General features: G+C 41.7%; 2 protein-coding genes across 2 annotated transcripts; both read right to left on the bottom strand.

The window, feature by feature from the left end:
* Nucleotides 1–4,809: 4,809 nt before the first annotated feature.
* Nucleotides 4,810–21,718, bottom strand: LOC131940289 (neurocalcin-delta). Its single transcript, XM_059298934.1, has 5 exons — nucleotides 21,608–21,718; nucleotides 19,539–19,898; nucleotides 17,337–17,443; nucleotides 6,557–6,648; nucleotides 4,810–5,094 (listed from the first exon to the last, which is right to left on the bottom strand). The coding sequence occupies exons 2-5, from the start codon at nucleotides 19,741–19,743 to the stop codon at nucleotides 4,893–4,895; spliced, it is 606 nt and encodes a 201-aa protein (XP_059154917.1). The 5' UTR covers nucleotides 19,744–19,898; nucleotides 21,608–21,718; the 3' UTR covers nucleotides 4,810–4,892.
* On the bottom strand, nucleotides 13,242–14,294 carry LOC131940288 (uncharacterized protein NKAPD1-like). Its single transcript, XM_059298933.1, has one exon. The coding sequence runs from the start codon at nucleotides 14,155–14,157 to the stop codon at nucleotides 13,372–13,374; it is 786 nt and encodes a 261-aa protein (XP_059154916.1). The 5' UTR covers nucleotides 14,158–14,294; the 3' UTR covers nucleotides 13,242–13,371.
* Nucleotides 21,719–22,962: the final 1,244 nt, after the last annotated feature.

The following is a 22,962-nucleotide window of genomic DNA, read 5'->3' as shown; positions in this document are numbered from 1 at the left end:
GGTGATCAGTCATTGTCCTCAGTTTCATGCACAAGCAATATTTGCTCATTTATTTTTGTGTTGACCACAAACCATAGTCAAAATATATAGATCTTACCTTTATAATCTTTTAACTTCACTAAATGCACAATCAGTAAGATATACATCACTTAGCTAGTCTGTCTCAGATTCATTTTTAAAAAAAATAATAGTAGCCTAGATAATTTAGATGCACGTTTGTCCCAAGTTGTTCTGAGTGTATTGTAAGTGGGGGAAAACAAACAGGTTTTTCACCAGTAATAAATTACGATCTACAGGAATTCAAATCTGTAGATTTAGTTTTTTCTGGTGGAGTGGCAGTTCCCTTCTCCTGTCCTCTCAAACTTATATTACCGATCTGATTTTTTTTTATACATTTTAACCTTCATATTTTTCAATAGTAATTTTAGATTTATTGATGGAGGAATTATGTAGTTTAAAAAAAATTAAGTGGTACCTCCTAACCCCTCCTCAATCCAGTATCTGCCTGGTAATTTTTTCATGCATCGCTACTGCTATTTTCTACAACTTTTTGAATTTTACAAAATATTTACTTGTAAAAAAGTTATTTTTTTCCACAGAATTTATCATAAAACTATGTCCCCATAGCTCTCACTTAACTCTAGTCTCAGCAAGATTTAACTCAATCAGTTTCTTAATTTTGTAAAACATTTAGAAATTGTATGCCGCACCAAGACGCACGACATTGAAGTCATTTCAGGTGAAGCGAAACCATATGTTTGCGTGAAGGATGTTTGCCTTCTTTAATGTGATACTCCCAATCCCTGAAATGTCTTCCACTTTTTGAAGCCTCAGTTTATTTTGTTTCAAAATAACAGGTCTGTTGATGGAAGGATGACTACACTTGGGTGTATTATTGTCTCACGTTGTGTACAATGCCTTCCACCACTTTCTGTTGGTTTAAATGGACATATTATTATTATTTTTTTTTTTTTGTTTCTTTAGGAGCTTCTAATCTCATGTTGTTGTACACTAATAATAAAACTAAGAGATCATGAAAAAAAAATGTGTACTCTTATTATTTGTATGTTTATATATTTTAGAACTCATCAATATCCAGCTTTCTAACTTATTCTTTGATTTGTATAAGTATCATAGTCGCTAGTTATTCTAGTATGTTAAGTTAACATAGAACACACTTTATTACCTGTTTAGCAGATGAAGTAAAGTGTATCAGTTTCTTAGATAGTGACTATGGCGCAAGAATGGAATGTGTGACTAGCACTATATCCATAATCATGTCAGGTACCCATTAGAGCTGAGTGGACATGTACAGACTTAAGCTCAGGAACCCGAACTCAAAACTTGAGGTCACCAATTTTTGCTGTAGCACTCAACTTGGCCATTTCATCATGGTTAGGAGTATTTACATAAGTTTAAGAGATCCATAGTTTGGTTATGGAAATAACTTCCTTGCATATCTGAAATTTTTTGTGAGTTTCTGAAATAACAGTTTGTAACACATTAACCATTCCAACACAATACTTTTAAAAATCAAACTTTTTTACAGATGTTTATTTGTAATGAAAAAAATACAAATATAATTAGAAAGTTAAATATTAAAATAGTGATATTGCCATTATTATTAGTTGTAAATTATTTTAAAATAAAGTTGCATTTTTAAGAAAGTATTACTTTGAATAAGTAGCATAAATTCTCTCATACAATATGATACATTACCGCATATAGACTAGAAGGATTTTTAGTTAGAATGTTTTAATCTACTGTTAATCAAAAAATGTAGAGGGATTGTAAAAGGAATGTTTAAATCTTGTACATTTGCTATTTTAGGTCACAGAAACAAGTGAACTCTACTTCACATGCCCTATAGACCGTCAGGTTTGAAAAGGGAACTTTCTTTTACTTACTCTTTCAACCTTGCAGTCCATTGGCCAGGTGGAGTAGAGTTTACCTGTTTAATTGACCTCCACATATGAAGGAATCGTGTGGTCAGAACTATGCATGGCTGTTGAAATACACGTTTTTAGCTAATTATTTCAATGTTAATAATTTTTAAAAACAACAAGGTAAGTTATAGGAAATGAGTTTATAAGCATATTTTGAAGCTTAAAAAAAAATCACATAAAAATAGGAAAATTGCTGTGTTTTGAATACTTTAGGGAACAGTTGGTCTAGCATTAGTGTTAATAATCTCTGGACCAATTAAATAGGCTTTATGATTAGTCAAACAGAATTAGTGCAGTATTGATTTAAGACAATTTAAAATAACTGTGGCAACAAAATAAGCCAAGCTTAAGGCAACAATGGATCATCCAGAAATGACACTCCAAGATTTCCGTCTATTTCCCTCATTCCCCCCCCCCCCCCTCCTATTTTACCATTGAAAGACCATAACTGAGCAACATTAAAATGGCATCGTTGAGTTCCATCCTCCCCTAATTCTCTAACTAGCTTAACATGCCTGCTTATATCAGTAAGCTGTAGAACTTGTTGGGGGGAGGGGGGCGACAAAATAGGTCGGCCTATATCAACATTATTTATTAAATGCAAAGGTTTTATAATTTGTCTTTTACACAACTTGAATAGGTTAATCCTACGACCAATAAAACTAGACTTGATCACCAAATGAAGGATAATCACAAAACTCAATATTTAGTGGTCTGGTCCGTAAAGGTCATTGTTCGAACCCCCGGGCAGATGAGGCTCGACAGCTAAGGACAGCAACCCATCTAGGTGATAAAACTCCAACATCAAACAACTGCTGCTATGTAGTTTTTTCTTGGATGGACAAACACTCAGATAGCAAATCCAAAAAGAAAAACAGACCAAGTAGTATTTGGGACAAAAAAACAAACAATAATGTACCATATTAAGCCCCCCCCCCCCCCCCCTCCCCTCCGAAAAAAAAAATATCAATGATTATTTTGTTTGTATTAGGACATGGGTATATTTACATAAAGGTGTCTGACAAAGCTGTTATAATTTAAGTAGGCCTATAATGGGGTCTTCTAATAGGGGGTTATCAGGTTATATTGGTAAGGGGATGGAAGCAGGTGTTTGGGTTGAAATGCTAATACTGAACATAAAATTTTTACAGAGCCCTATCTAGATCAGAGTGCAGAAAAACGGTTACCGTGAAGGAAGGATAAGAAAGGATATACTAATAAATCTTTACAAAGTCAACTCATTATTAATATTAGCCCTAATTAATAAACACTTAGCATCCTAAATTGAAATACAATCTGGACCAAAAACCATTTTTGGACATAAGTAGTAATCCTACATTACAACGATCCTTAATTGGCTAATTTATGTTTAAAATATTTATTTTTCAATTTTAAAAGTATCATTTGGCCTAAGCCTGGTGCCTACTGTATTTCGTGCTGAACATAAACTAGACTATAGAAATGCTATATTGAGAGACAATCTGTGGATTATAATTTAAAAAAAAAATTATATTGCAGTATACAGTTTATAAAAAAAATAACCAAGGCATTGTTCAACTAGTTTACATAATCAGGAGCGTCAACTCAATAAAGGAGTATTCTTAATGTGAGTTTATATACATACACTCGTTTTAAACACATTCGTGACAATATGGGGGTCGCTCATAAATGACGACACGCTTTTTAAAAGACGAATTTTCACCCCCCCCCCCTCCCCCATCCCGATCATCACAAAACATCAACATGAAATACCTGAATGAACCCCTTGAGTGTGACGTCTTATATGGACGACCCCTAAATCAATCCATTCACTCCAGCCTAGTTTTAAAGCTTCCGTGTCGTACTCTTCATACCAGTGGCCGATAACGGCACGGTAATTGGATTTTTGGATCTTGTCCAGATAAGCCCCGCCAGATAGATAACCCCAGCTTCCTGAAAGAGATTCTATGAAAGAGGATATGAAACGTACTTTTAGTTTTTACTCCTAACCCTAACGCCAGAGGCGGATAAAAAGTTGTTTATATGGCGTGCGTTTAAATACTCAAATGTCTAGACATCAGAAATAGGCAGTGTTTCTTCCAGACTTTTTTCTCCGGGGGGGGGGGGGGGGGGGGCACTTGAAATTTTGAGGGGGGGGGGGGCGGTAGACTTTTTTCGGGGGAGGGGGGCGGACACTGTTAAAAGTATATATTTTCTATATAAATTTCCGAAGAGATGCCTGGAAGAAACTCTGGAAATAGGTCAAGGTTGCGTGTGTTAATTTAGAGCTAGCAAAAAGTGGCGGGGCTTAACTTTTCGCCCGTGTACTTTTGGCATTAGTGGCGGGGCTTATCTGGACAAGATCCATATTTTTCTAATTATGTTGCTACGCTGCTAGTTAGGGTTATTAAATGTCAACTAACATTACTCTCTGATACTCTAGCTCTACCCATTAAAACAAAGCGGGTTTTGGATGTTGCTAGCCCTAAGTACTAAGTAGGTCTACAGCGCTTCATTGCTCTTGATCTTTTTCTTCATTTTAAAATCGTCATTGTCATCACATAATTTTGCTTTTAGACTTAAAAAAAAAAAAAAACGCTACTGTTCTTGGCGTAGGAAAAGTAAATCTAGCTAAACTGTATGCCTGTATAAGCTAGTATTGACAGCAGGATACTATTCGCGAAAAACCTACACCTAGCTATTGCTTACATTTAAAGCTCATAATGTGTACTATGATTTTATTATACTAAATTATAATACTAACAGCGAATTAACACATATGGATGTCGGCATGATGGTTCAAAGATATCATTCGACCCCCCCCCCCCTCCCACCCTCTATATTAAACACACAGAGCGTCCATACTACACGTATGCTACACTCTCGAGAGAGCGACCATACTAACACTAATATAAAATCTGGAAGAGTCCATTATCCGACGCTGGTAAGGTAAATCACCCACGTCCATTACTGCTTCAGCTGCGCTCTGAGAAACTCCTCGTAGCTGATTTTCCCGTCCTTGTTGGTGTCCATCTCGTCCACTTTCTGGCGTAGACTGGACGTGACCTCCAGCCCGATGTCCTCAAGACCTTTCAGCACTTCCGTCTTCGTTGCCGAGGCGTTCCCGTCTGTGTCGAATTGTCCAAAGAGCGTCCGCCAACAGTTGGTTCTGCCGCAAAGAAAAAAAGAAAAAATTTTAATTTAAAACACAACTCTTTTTTAAAAGACGAGCCGGCCCGCGGCATAACATACGCCGCTATTTAGATGTTGTTTTTTCTACTTTTCAGTAATTCATATTTTGTGAATTCGACAGTACCAACGCTGACACTGAAAATATTTCTTTAAAACACTATAAGTAGCTCGTTAAGGACCATAACCCCCCCCCCCCCCTTCCTCCCCCCCCCCCCCCCCCCCAACGTTTAAAATCGTTTCAAACTAAATTATCTGCCCCTAATAGCCGTCACTAAACCCGACTCCACGAAGCTCAACATAGCGTGAACCACAGTTCACTTAGACCATGTAGGGGTGGGGATGGTAGGGAGCGCGTTTATAGCTTGTTTTCTAGCGTCTCCCAGAAGAGAATTATATATATAGATAAATAGATAGATTGTGTTTAAGGGAGATAATGTCAAAAAAGCACGTTTTCAATAATAAAAAATTTGTTATCTCCCTTATATAAAAGTTAACTGTGATATTTGAATAGTCAGGATCCGAATAAATAACGCTTCGGTTTTCAAAAAATCAAATATTCCCTCTATGTAATATTTTCCCCCTAAAACCAGAAAAATTAATATTTACATTTTTTTTCAGTATTGTGATACGTTTTCTAGGAGCTATTTCCCAGCACAGACTACGCCAGTAATTACCTGTCTAAAGAGATGTGATTACCTGAGGCGGTTCACATTACCTGGATAACTGATTCGTAGACCGAGTGAGCATATGGGAGAGGGGTGGTGACAAAAGGGGAAGTCAGTTGACATTGGTCAGTCTCAGTTGTGACCTAACCCGTTGTTAGGCTTTGTGCGGTTAAGTTCCTAATGCTTTTCAAAACAGCTTATGTTTAAAGGGAACACATTGGCCAAACTGATTGTACGCTTCACTGGACATTAGGGTTGTGCTCTTGGCTACCGTCATACGTCAATGTGATGTCATTACGATTTTTTTTCATCAAGTTTCATCAAATATCAACTTACCTTCTATCCTTACCGGACATCTAATACAAAATTACTTTCTATCGATAGTATAATCATATATCTACTTTTGTAATCTAACATCAACTTTCGTCAGATAACGTCATATAACATCAATATCAACTTTAGTAATATATCATCAACTTTTGTCATCTAACATCAACTTACTTCCTTTCGAAGTTTTCACCTAAAATCAACTTTTGTCATCTAATAATAACTTTTGCCATCTAACATCAACTTACTTTCTATCGATTTCACCTAAAATCAACTTTTGTCATCTAACATCAACTTTTGCCATATAACATCAACTTACTTCCTATCGAAGTTTTCACTTAAAATCAACTTTTGCCATCTAACATCAACTTACTTTCTATCGATGCTATCATCTAACATCAACTTTTGTCATCTAACATCAACTTTTATCATCTAACATCAACTTACTTTCTCTCGATGCTTTCATCAAACATCAGCTCAATGTACTCGCTTTGTGTCATCTTCCCACCTGCCGTCTTTCCGTGTGCCAGCCATACTTTCTGCAATGTCATGAAATGTCAACTTTTTAAAATGACATCTTTCTTTCATACACATTATACCTAAAACTATTTTTAAAATATAATTGTGTTTGTGTATGCATGTGTAGAATGATCGTTTTCACAAATTGTAATGGATTTTTAAAAACTTTTTAAAAAATGGTAGCAACTTAAGTTTATTTGTATGATTGCGTGATATATAAATATATAAATATATAAATATATATAATATATATATATATATATATATATATATATATATATATATATATATATATATATATATATATATATATATATATATATATATATATATATATATATTGTTACGTACCCCCTTCTCTAATCCTTTCGAACTAGTCAGGGGATCGTAAACAAGAAGAAGAAAAAAATAAAAATAAATAAAAGCCAACTTCAGTAATCTCTATTTATTCGCCACAAAATACAACATCTAACATTAACCCGCCACCACATGGAACACAATAGGAAGAATACACAACTATCTACAACAACTAAAGTACTTAGTACGACTACCCTACTTGTCCCTAACCGTCTAGCCTAGCCTAAGTCTAAAACATGTCGTGGCTTTCCACCAGCTCACAAAGACGACCCCATGTCTGTCTTCTCTAAACCTAGCTATCCGAGACGAGTACGTCCGTCTCCGAGTGCGTGTCCCGAGTGTCTGTCTCGAGAGTGTGTCCCCGTGTGCCCCCGGTCTACCCTCCTAAAGTACTCGTCCCCCGTTCTACACCGTGGGAACGATTTTAATTAAGGCCTGACCCTAGGTCATATCCGTCCATGACGGTCCACTCGGCCCCCTCCGACCTGGAAGGTTTTCCCAGCCGTAAAACACGGACCGTCACTAGCCTAGATCAAGCATCAACGGTCAGCCCGTGGTGTCACCAGGTAATTTATGGGCTGTTGGCCACGTTAATAGCCGAGTCCCCCAAGTCTCCCAGTCTGCCACGCCTACACGCGTGGAATCTAATCCGATGTGGCCATCACGGCCCAAAGATTCTCACGACCAGCACTGGTCAGTGCATTAACATGCCTAAGCATTTCATTTTAATTACCTGGCCCTCCTCGATGGGACCAAACCCAGGTAAAGATCGCTTGGGTTCGTAACACCCCCACCCTTCAAGAAATTAATTCGCCACTTGGTGAATTAATTGAACATTTCTTACTAGACAACCATCCCAATCTCACAATTCCTCAAAAGTCCCGGAATAAACCTAAATGGGACTAAATCCATTTAACATAATCATTACTAAAAAGATAAGAAACGTGAATGATTTAGTCACAATAGCAAGTTTGACTAAATACCCCAAACACAATGTCATCAAACATAGACATCAAAGTAAATAAAACAGCAAATCTGCAACACATGTGTCACTGTCGCAAATAATGCTAAGATTGAAAACCAACAGTCTTCGTTTTACTGATAGTTACGTCATCAGTCAACAAAACTTGTCAATACAATTAAAAACTGTCACGAATTCAACAGCATGTAAAACATCAATAACATTTTTTTTTTTCAAACAAGACATGTAAAAGGTACATTCTTTAAGCCTAAAACAGTTCATTTTGATTAGAACACTTGCATCCTGGGAAAACATGAAACAGTCTATCTTGGGAACAGTTCTAATAGGTTTGAAACACAAAGGTACACATTGTCCTTATGTTTCCGTCTTGCGGGTCATCATGAGTTCGTAAATATAAATCTTTAGCCGAACTTTATAACGTCGCAGCACAATTTTAGTGACGGAGATATTATCCGCCCACAACAAATACACCGAGCCGCACAAAGAGAGGTCGATTTCACGCCCCGTCTCTGTGAAAGTGAGGTGATATGCGCTCACATGTACACATTCTCGGTTGACGGGAGAAGTGTGACCCGCTGAGGTCACATTACCGATCTTCCCCGGGTCGGTCAAAGAACAATAAATCAGCTCCGAGATAAGGGGAGGGAAGCCTGAGTTAGGCTCAACTCCAAAACAAGAGGTAATGACTTGGCTCGTCGCCGACGCGGACAAAAGATTCACCGTCTCCTCGATCTCTGGATGTAAAACACCATCCACGTGACCTCCAGGTGAGGTCATGGCCTCTGGGTTGCTGGACTTGGTCGGGGAGAAATCAAACACTGCCGTGATAATGGGAGGACAGCCCGTGTTAGGCTCACCTCCAAGACAATGGGTAACGATTCCGTCCGTTACCGATGCGAGCAGAAGAGTTGTTGACTCGTCTAACTGAAGGTGTAGGTCACCATTCACATGACCTCCGGATAAGGTCATGACGCCATCAAGATGACAAGTAGTAAGGTCTTGATCAGATGCAGTTACTGGTTCAGGTTCAGACGAGGACAGCCTGTTCTCATGGGTATTCACTCTCTCGGTGGTTACCGTGATTTCAGCGGTGGTTGTAACCACTGGTTCTGATATTGACTGCCCCTTTTCATGACTGGTCAACATCAGAGTGGTTGCCGTTATATCATCGGTGGTTGTATCCACTGGGTCAGATATTGACTGCCCCTTTTCATGACTGGTCAACATCAGAGTGGTCGCCGTGGTTTTATCTAAACCAATAACTTGCTGACTGCCTTCAGTACTTGTCGGCACACAACTCTCGACTCGTAAGCTATCAGCACGTTTTGACGTTTGTGCTGATTCTGCTAGGCTAGAGTCGACTTCAGGGACTGAGCCAAAGCTAGTGGCAGCCTTAGTCTGAGACTGACAAAACTCACTACCAACTCTATCAGACAACAAACTATCCTTATCTCTATACCGATCCTCGGAAACTACTACACTAGCCTGAGAGAAAACAGAGACAGATTCTGGAAAGTCAAACAACCCACTAAGCTGCGCCTCTTCCCATAGCCTAAGTAAATCCCGTTCCCTCCTAATCTCTAATAGTTTCACTTCATGTCCGAACAGTTTCTCTAAACTTTTAATGTTAATTTCCTTCCAAAATTCTGACATGAATATATCCCTCCTGATCTCTAACAACTTATCCTCTTTTTCTCTCGCGATCTCTAACAACTTAGCTTGAAACTTTCTCTCAATTTCTTCTACTCTAATACGTCCTATCTCATAATATTCTATAGAGTCTAGACACTCCTCCTCTAATCTACCTGTATTTACCAACTCAACACAAATATGATCTCGTAGAACTCTATCTCTATCCGACACATCAACCTCTAGTCCTAGTTGCTCAACTAGACACAACAACTCTAAGCGACAAAACCTGTCTAAAACTTCTAGAGTTGGACACTCAATAAAACTCATTACGTCCATGATTCACACTTACGGAACTTATCAAGCTAAATGGTGGCGGTTAACTATCAAAAATGTGGCTCACAACAAACAACTTTAAAACATTAAAAGTAGGGCTATCACCTTTGACACTTGAAACAGGTAGACACCAGCTATACTGGGCCAACCAAACTAAGATATCCAGCTACACTGGATCACAAACGATTCACTCACGTATACTGGGAATTGACCCTCCAGCTATACTGAGCAAACCAAACAAAAATTACGAATTTATTCACGTACCTGGGAATTGACCCTCCAGCTGTACTGAATAAACCCGAACACTCCAGTTCCACTGGACCACACAAAAAACATTCAAGTATACTGGGCATTAATCCCTCCAGCTATACTGAATAAAAATAAAAATTCCAGCTCTACTGGACCAACATAAAAATAAACTCAGTGTCAATACAAAGGTGATAAGCTCGCTACTTACTCAATGTTTGGAAAACTCTCCTGATTCCGTGAACAACTTTACTCTCACTACTCATAAAACTTAAAACTAAAACACAAGCTCGTGAGCCCCCAACTGAAAATGGCATCAAAAGAAACTATTCAACTCGTTGTCTGTCCTATCCCGGACTCTAGCCACCAATTGTTACGTAATCGGAAACAAGAAGAAGAAAAATAAAAATAAATAAAAGCCAACTTCAGTAATCTCTATTTATTCGCCACAAAATACAACATCTAACATTAACCCGCCACCACATGGAACACAATAGGAAAAATACACAACTATCTACAACAACTAAAGTACTTAGTACGACTACCCTACTTGTCCCTAACCGTCTAGCCTAGCCTAAGTCTAAAACATGTCGTGGCTTTCCACCAGCTCACAAAGACGACCCCATGTCTGTCTTCTCTAAACCTAGCTATCCGAGACGAGTACGTCCGTCTCCGAGTGCGTGTCCCGAGTGTCTGTCTCGAGAGTGTGTCCCCGTGTGCCCCCGGTCTACCCTCCTAAAGTACTCGTCCCCCGTTCTACACCGTGGGAACGATTTTAATTAAGGCCTGACCCTAGGTCATATCCGTCCATGACGGTCCACTCGGCCCCCTCCGACCTGGAAGGTTTTCCCAGCCGTAAAACACGGACCGTCACTAGCCTAGATCAAGCATCAACGGTCAGCCCGTGGTGTCACCAGGTAATTTATGGGCTGTTGGCCACGTTAATAGCCGAGTCCCCCAAGTCTCCCAGTCTGCCACGCCTACACGCGTGGAATCTAATCCGATGTGGCCATCACGGCCCAAAGATTCTCACGACCAGCACTGGTCAGTGCATTAACATGCCTAAGCATTTCATTTTAATTACCTGGCCCTCCTCGATGGGACCAAACCCAGGTAAAGATCGCTTGGGTTCGTAACAATATATATATATATATATATATATATATTTACATCTCACACTTAACCCTCTACCCCCCCCCCCTCCATCCTCTCCACCAGCTTACCCAATTTTGCTATCAATAGGCTAATACCAATACATTAGGTAAAGATTAAGGTTGGTGTAGAGTTAACTGTCTGAATGACATAATATAAGCGTTCAAACTCAAACCCGAGTCACATGTGTACTGAGTTAACTCAGGTCTTTTCTGTACCTTGCAGCAGTCGGGGGGGGGGTGTCAGTCAGTATCTGACCATACATTTAGTAACTGGACTGCACAAAGCATTATTTTATCCGTAAATTTTGAAATGGTTAGCCTCTGCCCCCTCCCTCACCCTCACAGAAGGTGCTAGAATCTGTGCCACCCATATATCGCAGACGACAGACCCTCGTTTATGAATCTTTGTCACCCCTCGACAGTCCACGCCCATTGTGACGATTTATTGTCGTCTGGTAATCTTTAACCGAAAAGTACATTCAAAATATTAAACAATAATTTTCTAATATTTGGGGATCCATTAAACAGATGTGGCTATTTCCTGTCCCTGTAGCTTTATAAGGTCTGATCGGTATACAGGTCACACTTCAATATCCATGCAAATCTTGATACGGATGCAGTCAAATATTTACTAACCAAGGTGAAGGTAACTGTTGAAGAAAACACCTGTTACTACCAGTTTTGTTTTCATTACGCAGGCCTACGTATGTTTTGTTTCAATTTTACGTTAATGATGGAGTATTTTAAAAAAAAAACATCGAGGGTAAAAAAAACAACAACCAACCACCAACAACAACAATGCACTATTACACATCAGCTACAACTCGACTAGCGCTTACACACACAGCTACACACCGCGTCACGGTTCGGTAGCATCGACCAGAAATAGAACCAGGGGCGTGTAACTCTAACAGAATAACATTAGCTCGAGACGTGACCGACAACGCGAGTTGAACAAAAATATGTCGCCTGTCGTCAAAGTATTTCACCTTGACCTTAGCTGTGTCGAGGTATGCAAAGTTTCGGTGAGACACGTAGCCTATTTTACGGTTGAGTGCGTTTTAGGGACAGTTAGCTTGACAGTGGTCTATCACATCGTTACAACACGCCTTCTATTTGATGCATACCTTGCTACAAGTTAAATCTACCTGTTTTCTTTTGTGCCCAGTAGTGTTTAATTTAAGACCAGTCTAGAGACGCAGGGTAATAGTTTACGTTAAGTGTGCTTTCTAGAACACGATTTTACTTTTCCCTAACATGTCCAATGATTTAAAACAGGGGTCGGCAACCTTTTGAAACGGAAGAGCCAAAAGTTACAATCTACAAAATTTCCCAATTTTCAAAGAGCTACTAACATTTTTTTTATGTGCACTTCGGTAGCGGAGAGTATGGAACTATTGCCACGGGGCTGTCAGCTGTCATTATACCGTAATACGTCCTACTCCACCTATTCTCATTGTTGTTTTTATTTTGTTTACAGTTGTTTTTGTTTATACAGTATCATATTTTTTATTGTTTTTAAAATAAAACAATCTTTTATTATGGAACTGGAGAGCCGCATCCGGACATCAAAAGAGCCGCAGGTTGCCGACCCCTGATCTAAAACATTTCCCAAATGAATCTTCTACAAATTTTTATTTATTTATTTATTTTTTTTTTTTTTATTTTTTTTATTTTTTTTTTTTTTTTACAACAACATATATTTTATTTAGAACATAAAGTAAACCTTTGGAACTGCTGTAAAATTGTTGATGATAATAAGAAGTCCCAACTTATCTATTAATACAAGTTACGTCATAAAACACTGAGAATAGAACCAATGAAGTATGAAGGTTTTGTTTATCACCAATCATTAATTTCTAAGTTTGATGAAAAGTTTAGAAAGAAATGAAAAATTTACAAAATGTACTGAACATTTCGTCCTATCTTTAATTTAAACCAGTGATTTCTTTTGACAATTTAACTTTGTTTTGTTTTATTTAATGACCACAACCCCTAAAAAACCCAATAAAATACTTCCATTGACTTCCACACAAAAACTAAAATGATGTCTTTCTTCTGAGCATTTTTCTGTGACGTGGCTCATGAGCTAAATGTTCATCTCCAGCTATATCTTCCTGAGAGTACTTTCTCTTTTTTGTTATTGAATTCTTTTCTTCTAACTTTCTCATATCAGCTTCAAAGCTTGATAATGAATCACTTCTCTTTCTTTTTCTTTCCTTTTTAAGCTTTTTATCCTCTTTCCTACTAATTGTTTTTGTAGCTTTCTTTTTCTTCTTCTTATTACAAACTGGACTGTTAAAATCCTTATCTTTTTCTTTTTTTTTCTTTTTCTGCTTTTTCTTTTTTTTCTTTGTTTTCTTCTGATCACCATCACTTTCACAATCTCCAGGGTACAGCTCTTTATAACCACTGTGTCCCCATCTGTCAGGATCATTCTCTTCAAATTTATATAACTGTCTCATCCAGTAAGTACTGTTAGAAGCCTCTCCAACATTTCTATCTTCTGAGTCATCCATATGGGCTTTTTTTGACTTCTTCTTCTTCCACCCTAAGTCATCCTGTCTGTCATCAAATAAAAATGAATTTTCTATCTTGACATCTTTAAATTCTTGAGTATCTTTTTTTCGCTCATGATTTTTACAAAGTAGATTGATTTTTCCCTTCATTTTCAAATGGAGTTGCCACATCTCAGCCTCTTCCATGTGCCTGTTATGACTATCTGTATGACGTATGACATTGTGAAGAAGAGACTTGGCAGCAGAATTCAATTTGTTTTTAGATTTATTACCATCATTACAGGTAAATGTGTTGGATTTATCCATTATGGAATTATTTTGTTTATATTAGAACTTTGAAATACAACTGTCATCACATCTGTTTTTAAATAAATGTATTAAAACTTTTTAGTAATAAATAAAGACTAGCGATGTTTTCATCAGATGCAACCAAGTTCATTTACTATTTAAATTGCACAAAAAAGTCGAATGAGACCCAACAATGATGAAGGGCGAATGACGCTCTTATATTTCAAATGTCTAACTTTTAATTATGCCGTTAGATTTCTTAAATAATTACAAAAATATATGAAACCGGAAACCTTACAACAAAGTGCAAAAATGAATAAAAATAATAGTTTCTGTTAATTTTGTATGTATATTTTAAGCAACTAATATTTTACATTATGTGTGGCCAGTACAAATTTAAATAGTGTTTTCTAAAAAGTAATTTATTTTAGTATTAACTCCCTTGGAAAATTTTATTTCAATATTGATTATTGTAAGGGAGTTAATAAAGTACTTGTTGCTGTAGGTTATTCAAAAAATTCCATTTATTACTAGCTTTTATTTAACTTCAGGGCCCCTACCTCAGCGCCCTTCCTACCTCAGCACCCTCCCTGAGCCAAACCCCAACCCCTACCTCAGCGCCCTCCCTGAGCCAAACCCCAACCCCTACCTCAGCGCCCTTCCTACCTCAGCGCCCTCCCTGAGCCAAACCCCAACCCCTACCTCAGCGCCCTTCCTACCTCAGCGCCCTCCCTGAGCCAAACCCTAACCCCTACCTCAGCGCCCTCCCTACCTCAGCGCCCTCCCTACCTCAGCGCCCTCCCTACCTCAGCGCCCTCCCTACCTCAGCGCCCTCCCTACCTCAGCGCCCTCCCTACCTCAGCGCCCTCCCTACCTCAGCGCCCTCCCTGAGCCAAACCCTAACCCTTACCTCAGCGCCCTCCCTACCTCAGCGCCCTCCCTACCTCAGCGTCCTCCCTACCTCAGCGCCCTCCCTACCTCAGCGCCCTCCCTGAGCCAAACCCTAACCCCTACCTCAGCGCCCTCCCTACCTCAGCGCCCTCCCTACCTCAGCGCCCTCCCTGAGCCAAACCCTAACCCTTACCTTAGCGCCCTCCCTACCTCAGTGCCCTCCCTACCTCAGCGCCCTCCCTGAGCCAAACCCTAACCCCTACCTCAGCGCCCTCCCTGAGCCAAACCCTAACCCTTACCTCAGCGCCCTCCCTACCTCAGTGCCCTCCCTACCTCAGCGCCCTCCCTGAGCCAAACCCTAACCCCTACCTCAGCGCCCTCCCTACCTCAGCGCCCTCCCTGAGCCAAACCCTAACCCCTACCTCAGCGCCCTCCCTACCTCAGCGCCCTCCCTGAGCCAAACCCTAACCCCTACCTCAGCGCCCTCCCTACCTCAGCGCCCTCCCTGAGCCAAACCCTAACCCCTACCTCAGCGCCCTCCCTACCTCAGTGCCCTCCCTACCTCAGCGCCCTCCCTACCTCAGCGCCCTCCCTGAGCCAAACCCTAACCCCTACCTCAGCGCCCTCCCTACCTCAGTGCCCTCCCTACTTCAGTGCCCTCCCTACCTCAGCGCCCTCCCTGAGCCAAACCCTAACCCCTACCTCAGCGCCCTCCCTACCTCAGCGCCCTCCCTACCTCAGCGCCCTCCCTACCTCAGCGCCCTCCCTACCTCAGCGCCCTCCCTACCTCAGCGCCCTCCCTACCTCAGCGCCCTCCCTACCTCAGCGCCCTCCCTGAGCCAAACCCTAACCCTTACCTCAGCGCCCTCCCTACCTCAGCGCCCTCCCTACCTCAGCGTCCTCCCTACCTCAGCGCCCTCCCTACCTCAGCGCCCTCCCTGAGCCAAACCCTAACCCTTACCTCAGTGCCCTCCCTACCTCAGCGCCCTCCCTACCTCAGCGCCCTCCCTGAGCCAAACCCTAACCCCTACCTCAGCGCCCTCCCTACCTCAGCGCCCTCCCTACCTCAGCGCCCTCCCTGAGCCAAACCCTAACCCTTACCTCAGCGCCCTCCCTACCTCAGTGCCCTCCCTACCTCAGCGCCCTCCCTGAGCCAAACCCTAACCCCTACCTCAGCGCCCTCCCTGAGCCAAACCCTAACCCTTACCTCAGCGCCCTCCCTACCTCAGTGCCCTCCCTACCTCAGCGCCCTCCCTGAGCCAAACCCTAACCCCTACCTCAGCGCCCTCCCTACCTCAGCGCCCTCCCTGAGCCAAACCCTAACCCCTACCTCAGCGCCCTCCCTACCTCAGCGCCCTCCCTGAGCCAAACCCTAACCCCTACCTCAGCGCCCTCCCTACCTCAGTGCCCTCCCTACCTCAGCGCCCTCCCTACCTCAGCGCCCTCCCTGAGCCAAACCCTAACCCCTACCTCAGCGCCCTCCCTACCTCAGTGCCCTCCCTACCTCAGTGCCCTCCCTACCTCAGCGCCCTCCCTGAGCCAAACCCTAACCCCTACCTCAGCGCCCTCCCTACCTCAGTGCCCTCCCTACCTCAGTGCCCTCCCTACCTCAGCGCCCTCCCTGAGCCAAACCCTAACCCCTACCTCAGCGCCCTCCCTACCTCAGTGCCCTCCCTACCTCAGCGCCCTCCCTACCTCAGTGCCCTCCCTACCTCAGTGCCCTCCCTACCTCAGCGCCCTCCCTACCTCAGCGCCCTCCCTGAGCCAAACCCTAACCCCTACCTCAGCGCCCTCCCTACCTCAGCGCCCTCCCTGAGCCAAACCCTAACCCCTACCTCAGCGCCCTCCCTGAGCCAAACCCTAACCCCTACCTCAGCGCCCTCCCTACCTCAGCGCCCTCCCTACCTCAGCGCCCTCCCTACCTCAGTGCCCTCCCTACCTCAGTGCCCTCCCTACCTCAGCGCCCTCCTTACCTCAGCGCCCTCCCTGAGCCAAACCCTAACCCCTACCTCAGCGCCCTCCCTGAGCCAAACCCTAACCCCTACCTCAGCGCCCTCCCTACCTCAGCGCCCTCCCTACCTCAGCGCCCTCCCTACCTCAGTGCCCTCCCTACCTCAGCGCCCTCCCTACCTCAGCGCCCTCCCTACCTCAGCGCCCTCCCTGAGCCAAACCCTAACCCTTACCTCAGCGCCCTCCCTACCTCAGTGCCCTCCCTGAGCCAAACCCTAACCCTTACCTCAGCGCCCTCCCTACCTCAGTGCCCTCCCTGAGCCAAACCCTAACCCCTACCTCAGCGCCCTCCCTACCTCAGCGCCCTCCCTGCCGTCCGGGAAGCCCAGCAACATCATCAGTCTGTAGAACTCCTCCAACGACATCCGCTGGTCCTTGGTCATGTCTCCCATACATTGGAATTCTGGGGAATCAAATATAATGGGACATATAACATACACTGGAATTCTGGGGAATCAAATATAATGGGTTATATCCCATACACTGGAATTCTGGGGAATAAAATATAATGGGACATATGACATACACTGGAATTGTGGGGAATCGAACATAATGGGACATATCACATACACTGAAATTGTGGGGAATCAAACATAATGGGGCATATCACATACACTGGAATTCTGGGGAATCAAACATTATGGGTCATTGGAAATATAGGGGATGGGGAGTGAAACTTTGTGGGTTGAAAAATAATGGGTCATATCTTCGGGGAAACCGGGTTGTCTAGTTTATTACAAGTAAGGGAGCTAATTTATAGAATTGTAATAACATTGAATGGTGCAGGACTGTGGCAATCGCGCCACATTTTGTCTGATCATAGGAATGTAAATACATGATTCTCTATTACACTACTTAGTATTCCGTCTCTTACTGATGGAGTGATTTCCCCTGAGCAATAAAACTCCAGAGTGACTATGGACGTGAGGTTATAAAAATCATCTAATTTGTGCACGTGTTAAATTTTCCGGCGCTTTGATGAAAAGGCTGATTATTGGATGTGTGCTTCCACGTCTGGTTAATTGGCTGAATCATCAGGTGCGGTGGCACGTGATGAGGTAGCAGCCAATGGTACACGTCTGGGCATGCGTGTTGTTGTTTGGGGAAGATTACTGATCGACGCTGAGCGGGCAGATATGCTAAACATATTCACATACATAAACACACATGCGCACATACACACACACGCGAAAAAAACACTCACGCGCAAACGCATACAAATACACTTATACAAACTCACGCACCCCCCCCCCCCCCCCCCACACACACAGACACAACACACAAACACTCACTCAGACACGTTCAGAAAACACTCAAGCGCACACTCACACTAACACACACGCATCCCTACAAACGCACTCACACAACCTCACGTACACGCACACACGCTACCCCCTCCCACACACACACAATACACACATAACACACATGCCCTCAGTCAACACACGTGCACAAAACCCTCAAGCGAACATCCACGCGAACACACACGCACCCCTACACACGCACTCATACAACCTCACGTACCCCCCCCCCCCCCCCCACCGCCACACACACACACACACATACGCACACCAACACATACACAACAACAACAGGGAGGCCCGATGTCACAACAACACTTAATTTGCTGATATTGATTAGTAAATAAAAAACCATAACAACGCCTATGCAATACAACATCGACATCGTTGCCGCGTAAATTGTGTTTTCTTATTTGCAGAATTTGATACTGAATTGCTTTTTTTTTTTTTAAATGTATCGCTTCTAATTTCACAAGAATAAGAAAAGTATCAGTTTCCCACAATGAATAAAGTTCTATCAAACATATTTAGCTATCCATTATATATATATATATATATATATATATATATATATATATATATATATATATATATATATATATATATATATATATATATATATAGGGCGGCGTGACTGGGCATTAGTGCGCACGACTGCAAACTCGAAAGTCGCGTGTTCGGATCTCAGGGTCGTGTCTGTAGAAAGTCACTGAGCCCACCCAGCCCTAATGCGTACCTGGTTCATGTTAGGAAAGTAAAGACGGCTGGGTATATAACTAACCACGCTATCCCCTAATATACTGAAGTCACGGAAACTGATGAACATTACACATCTGTTTTTTTTTTTTACCTGCAAGTCAAAGGTGATTGACCTGTACTTTACCTGCAAACTAAACTTGACTTTAGTGTACCTTGTCTGCTATCTAAACAGCATATCGGTAAGCTGGGACGGCGTGGTCGAACGGTAGAGCAAACGACTGCACACTGCTAACCAAAAAGTCTTCAGTTCGAGTCCGAAGAACGTTCCTGAATCGACTCAGCTCTGATGGGTACCTAACTCATGTTGGAGAAAGTAAAGGCTGCTGGGCATAGTGCTATACACTATGCCGAGGTCACGTGGCACTTTAGTTTCGTACTTTACTTACCTTTCCTGCCTTGTCTTACCTGAAAGTTACCTGTAAACAAAGCTTGACTTACCAATAGTGTAGAACAACCGCCGTGTTTCTGTGACTGGGTCCGGCACTTCCTCCGGCTCTGCGACCGCCTGCTTCCCCTTCTTTCCTCTCTTTTTAGACTTTTCTTTCTTTTTCTCCGCCCTTGATCCGTCCGAATGTTTCTTTTTCTCAATCTTTGTTCCATCCGGATTTTTCTTCTTTTTAAAGAAAGAAAACAGAGAACTCATTTTTTTATCGTTTTTGTGAGTGTTTCTTTTCTGAGTTGAATTGTGCTTCAAACCCCAGGCCTTGTTGAGCTCTCACTAAATACTTATGATTATGCCGCTTGGTTAAGATTAGTTGTAGTGGTCGCTAAATGTGTAGAGGTCAAGGTTCAAATTGTCTGGAAAAAACAAACAGCATCGGATTGTTAGAAACGCAGTAAACAATGCAATAAAAACATTTTAACAGTTATAAAAATATATAGCCAATCAGCGGCGGGTCCGGCTTTAATAGGGGCCAGGCTAAAAACTTTTATGACAAGACAATGTTTTCGAGACCTATGCATCGATGCCCCCCCCCCCTCCACCCCCCTCGGAGAAAAAGTCTGAAGGAAACACTGTATAGGATAAGTAGTCCTTTTTCAAAATCCGAGACAACCAACGAAAACCGAGACAGGTTTTTTTAGCGCAGAGGTGAAACTCTAATCCATATCAACGATAACTTAAGGCTGGAAACAGAGGCGCCATCTTACGTGTTTATTTGCAAACAATATTCTCTGGTACAGAGAAATATAAGAACTCGAAGTGCACATTTTAAGAAATAGATCAATGAATCACTTTTGCCAGAAAAACCACAACACCTCCAAGTCGTCACCCAGAATTTTGTAGATTGAAACGCCACTACAGTGTCACTAAGACTTCATGTTATCGCCACTAAAGAATGCAAAAAAATAACAAAACAACGTATAACACAATAGATTAAAGCGTCACTACAATGTCATTATGACTTCATTACAACACCACATCACCCTTAAAACCGCATATAACGTAACATATTAAAACGTCACCACAACCACACCGAATGTTGTGTGCCACATCCACACCACAACGGCTGTTCGCACGAAGTCTACCGTAACGTGAGTACTCCTATGCTACACACACACACACACATCACAGTTGAGTAACGACCCAGTCCTGTTGTCGCTCTACTCACCCAGTCCTGTTGCCGTCCTACTCACCATCGTGGGTCACAGCTGGTGACGTCGTATCGCTGAATAACTCACTCACAGGCCAATGTCTGTCAACGGTATGACTCAAACTACGGGTTTAATTGGGTTATACGCATGTTTTGGGGATTAATGAAGTTATCGGATGGATAAGGAGATTTAGTGGGGAATTTTGTTTGGGATATAGTGCGGGTTCGGTTTTTGTGAGGGTAAAGATATTGTGTGTGTACAGTTAATGTGTGAGTGCAATTATTGTGTGGGTATTTATTGTGTGATGCAGTTATGTGTGAGTGCAATTATTGTGTGGGTATGTATTGTATGGGTACAGTTCATGTGTCATTGCAGTTATTGTGTGTGGTATTTATTGTTGGTGTACAGCAGAGGTCTCCAAACTTTTCAGTCCGAGGGCCGCATTAACTATCAAATTTCAGTTCGGGGCCAGTTTTTCTTGCAGGCATGTCTTTAATTTTTCTGTGCAAAGTTCCTCATCATCACCAACAAACGGTTTTTCCTTGGACAAAAACATCTCCGCGGGCCGGATGAGAGGACTTCGCGGGCCGCATCCGGCCCGCGGGCCGTAGTTTGGAGACCCCTGGTGTACAGCATTAACGTGAGTACAGTTTATGTGTGAGCGCAATTATTGTGTGGGTAGCTGTTAAAATATTTGTCGATGAGGGGGGGGGGGGTAAATTTTTTGGAGACACGGAGGATAATGGTTTAGCCTAAAGAGATGTCTGCGCCTCCTTTCCCCCTCCCCTCACACACACATAAGAGAGATGCCTGAAAGAAACACTGCTAACACACAATTATTTATTTTAGAAATAAACTACTCTTCAATTTTAAGATACCGCTAAAATTGTATCGTCAAAAAATCTACAACTCACGTGATTAGAACTGTCCACGTACACGTTTTCGTCAAATCTTTACCAACTGTTTAATTCATCGCGAATATTCCGTGCTTTTAATTATAAAATTAATGTGCATTTTTATGATTCATAAGCGCGCACTAATCCCCTAGCATCGATTGGTCGACTAGCCAGGACCACGTGATCACGGGGTAAGCGAACAAAACACGGATCAGCGAGTAATGCCGTTTTCGGTAACACAACACGAAATAGTAATAACACAAGGCATACAGCTGTTGGTGTATTAAAAGAAATTTTAAAATTGGAATTTATACATAGATTATAGATTGAATCTCTTTGTACCAGACTGCAGCAATACTCCATGTTCAAATGTGGGGCTTACCCCATCAACATTCCGTGTACAAATCTGAGGCTTACTAGTATATATATATATATATATATATATATATATATATATATATATATATATATATATATATATATATATGTAACTTGATGACTATATACATATATATACATATATATACATACATACACACACACACACACACACACACACACACACACACACATATATATATATATATATATATATATATATATATATATATATATATATATATATATATATATATAGCTTGATGACTATCTTTTAGGGATATAGTCAAACAACGTCAGTAAATTAATCGGGTTTTTTTTTTTAATTTAAATACTAGCTCTTAAAAACATCTCTATTTCTACAACAGGAAAATGCCTTTAAAATCTGACAACTTACGTATTTACGTCCCTTCCATTCCACAGAACGTCAACACGAAAACAGAAGAGCGTCACCGACCACTTGCCACATTGCACTGCTAGACTTGTTTTCGCGGCATAGGGTTAAGCTAAACTGTGTCGTATGGGACTGAGAATGAGCAGTTTATTAGCAAACCAATAGGTGCATGTGTGCTCGTTTTTTTTTACCCCACAGCATTTAGTATAGAAGTAGAGCATGTCTATTATCATATGTAATTTATCAAACACAAAGGGAAAAGGAAACACAGAGAGATTTATCAATAAATACAATCATATAACATTTAAATAAGCTATATAATATGTACGCAGTTGTATGCTTATCACTATACACCAATTGTAAGTAAGTAAAGAATCCCTTTTAGACCTAGCGATCCATACGGAAGATGAAGTAGAATTAATATATTTCTTGACCCCGGCATATGAAGGGAAGGTGTGATCAGTACTTTGCACAGCCGCCTTTACTTTCCTTATCATGAGTTAGGTACCATCAGAGTTGGTTGGACTCATGGTCGTTCTCAGAGGCGTAGCGACCCTTCCCGGCGCCCGGGGACAAACTTTCAATTTGGCGCCCCCCCTCC

The sequence above is a fragment of the Physella acuta genome, unplaced genomic scaffold (genome assembly GCF_028476545.2).
Source record: "Physella acuta isolate Inbredline_101_S28 unplaced genomic scaffold, ASM2847654v3 ptg000315l, whole genome shotgun sequence".
In the NCBI taxonomy this organism is placed as follows: domain Eukaryota; kingdom Metazoa; phylum Mollusca; class Gastropoda; family Physidae; genus Physella; species Physella acuta.
Note: the sequence above shows the minus strand (reverse complement) of the source record. Positions and strands in the feature narration are given on the sequence as shown.

Bases quoted from the DNA above. Each gene is read 5' to 3' on its own strand.
- LOC131940288 (XM_059298933.1), bottom strand. From the start codon at position 14,157: ATGGATAAATCCAACACATTTACCTGTAATGATGGTAATAAATCTAAA.
- LOC131940289 (XM_059298934.1), bottom strand. From the start codon at position 19,743: ATGAGTTCTCTGTTTTCTTTCTTTAAAAAGAAGAAAAATCCGGATGGA. The intron at 17,444-19,538 runs GTAAGTCAAGCT...TTGATTCCCCAG, and splicing joins GCGGTTGTTCTACACTATTG to AATTCCAATGTATGGGAGAC. The intron at 6,649-17,336 runs GTAGGGAGGGCG...ATGACATTGCAG, and splicing joins ACGGCAGGGAGGGCGCTGAG to AAAGTATGGCTGGCACACGG.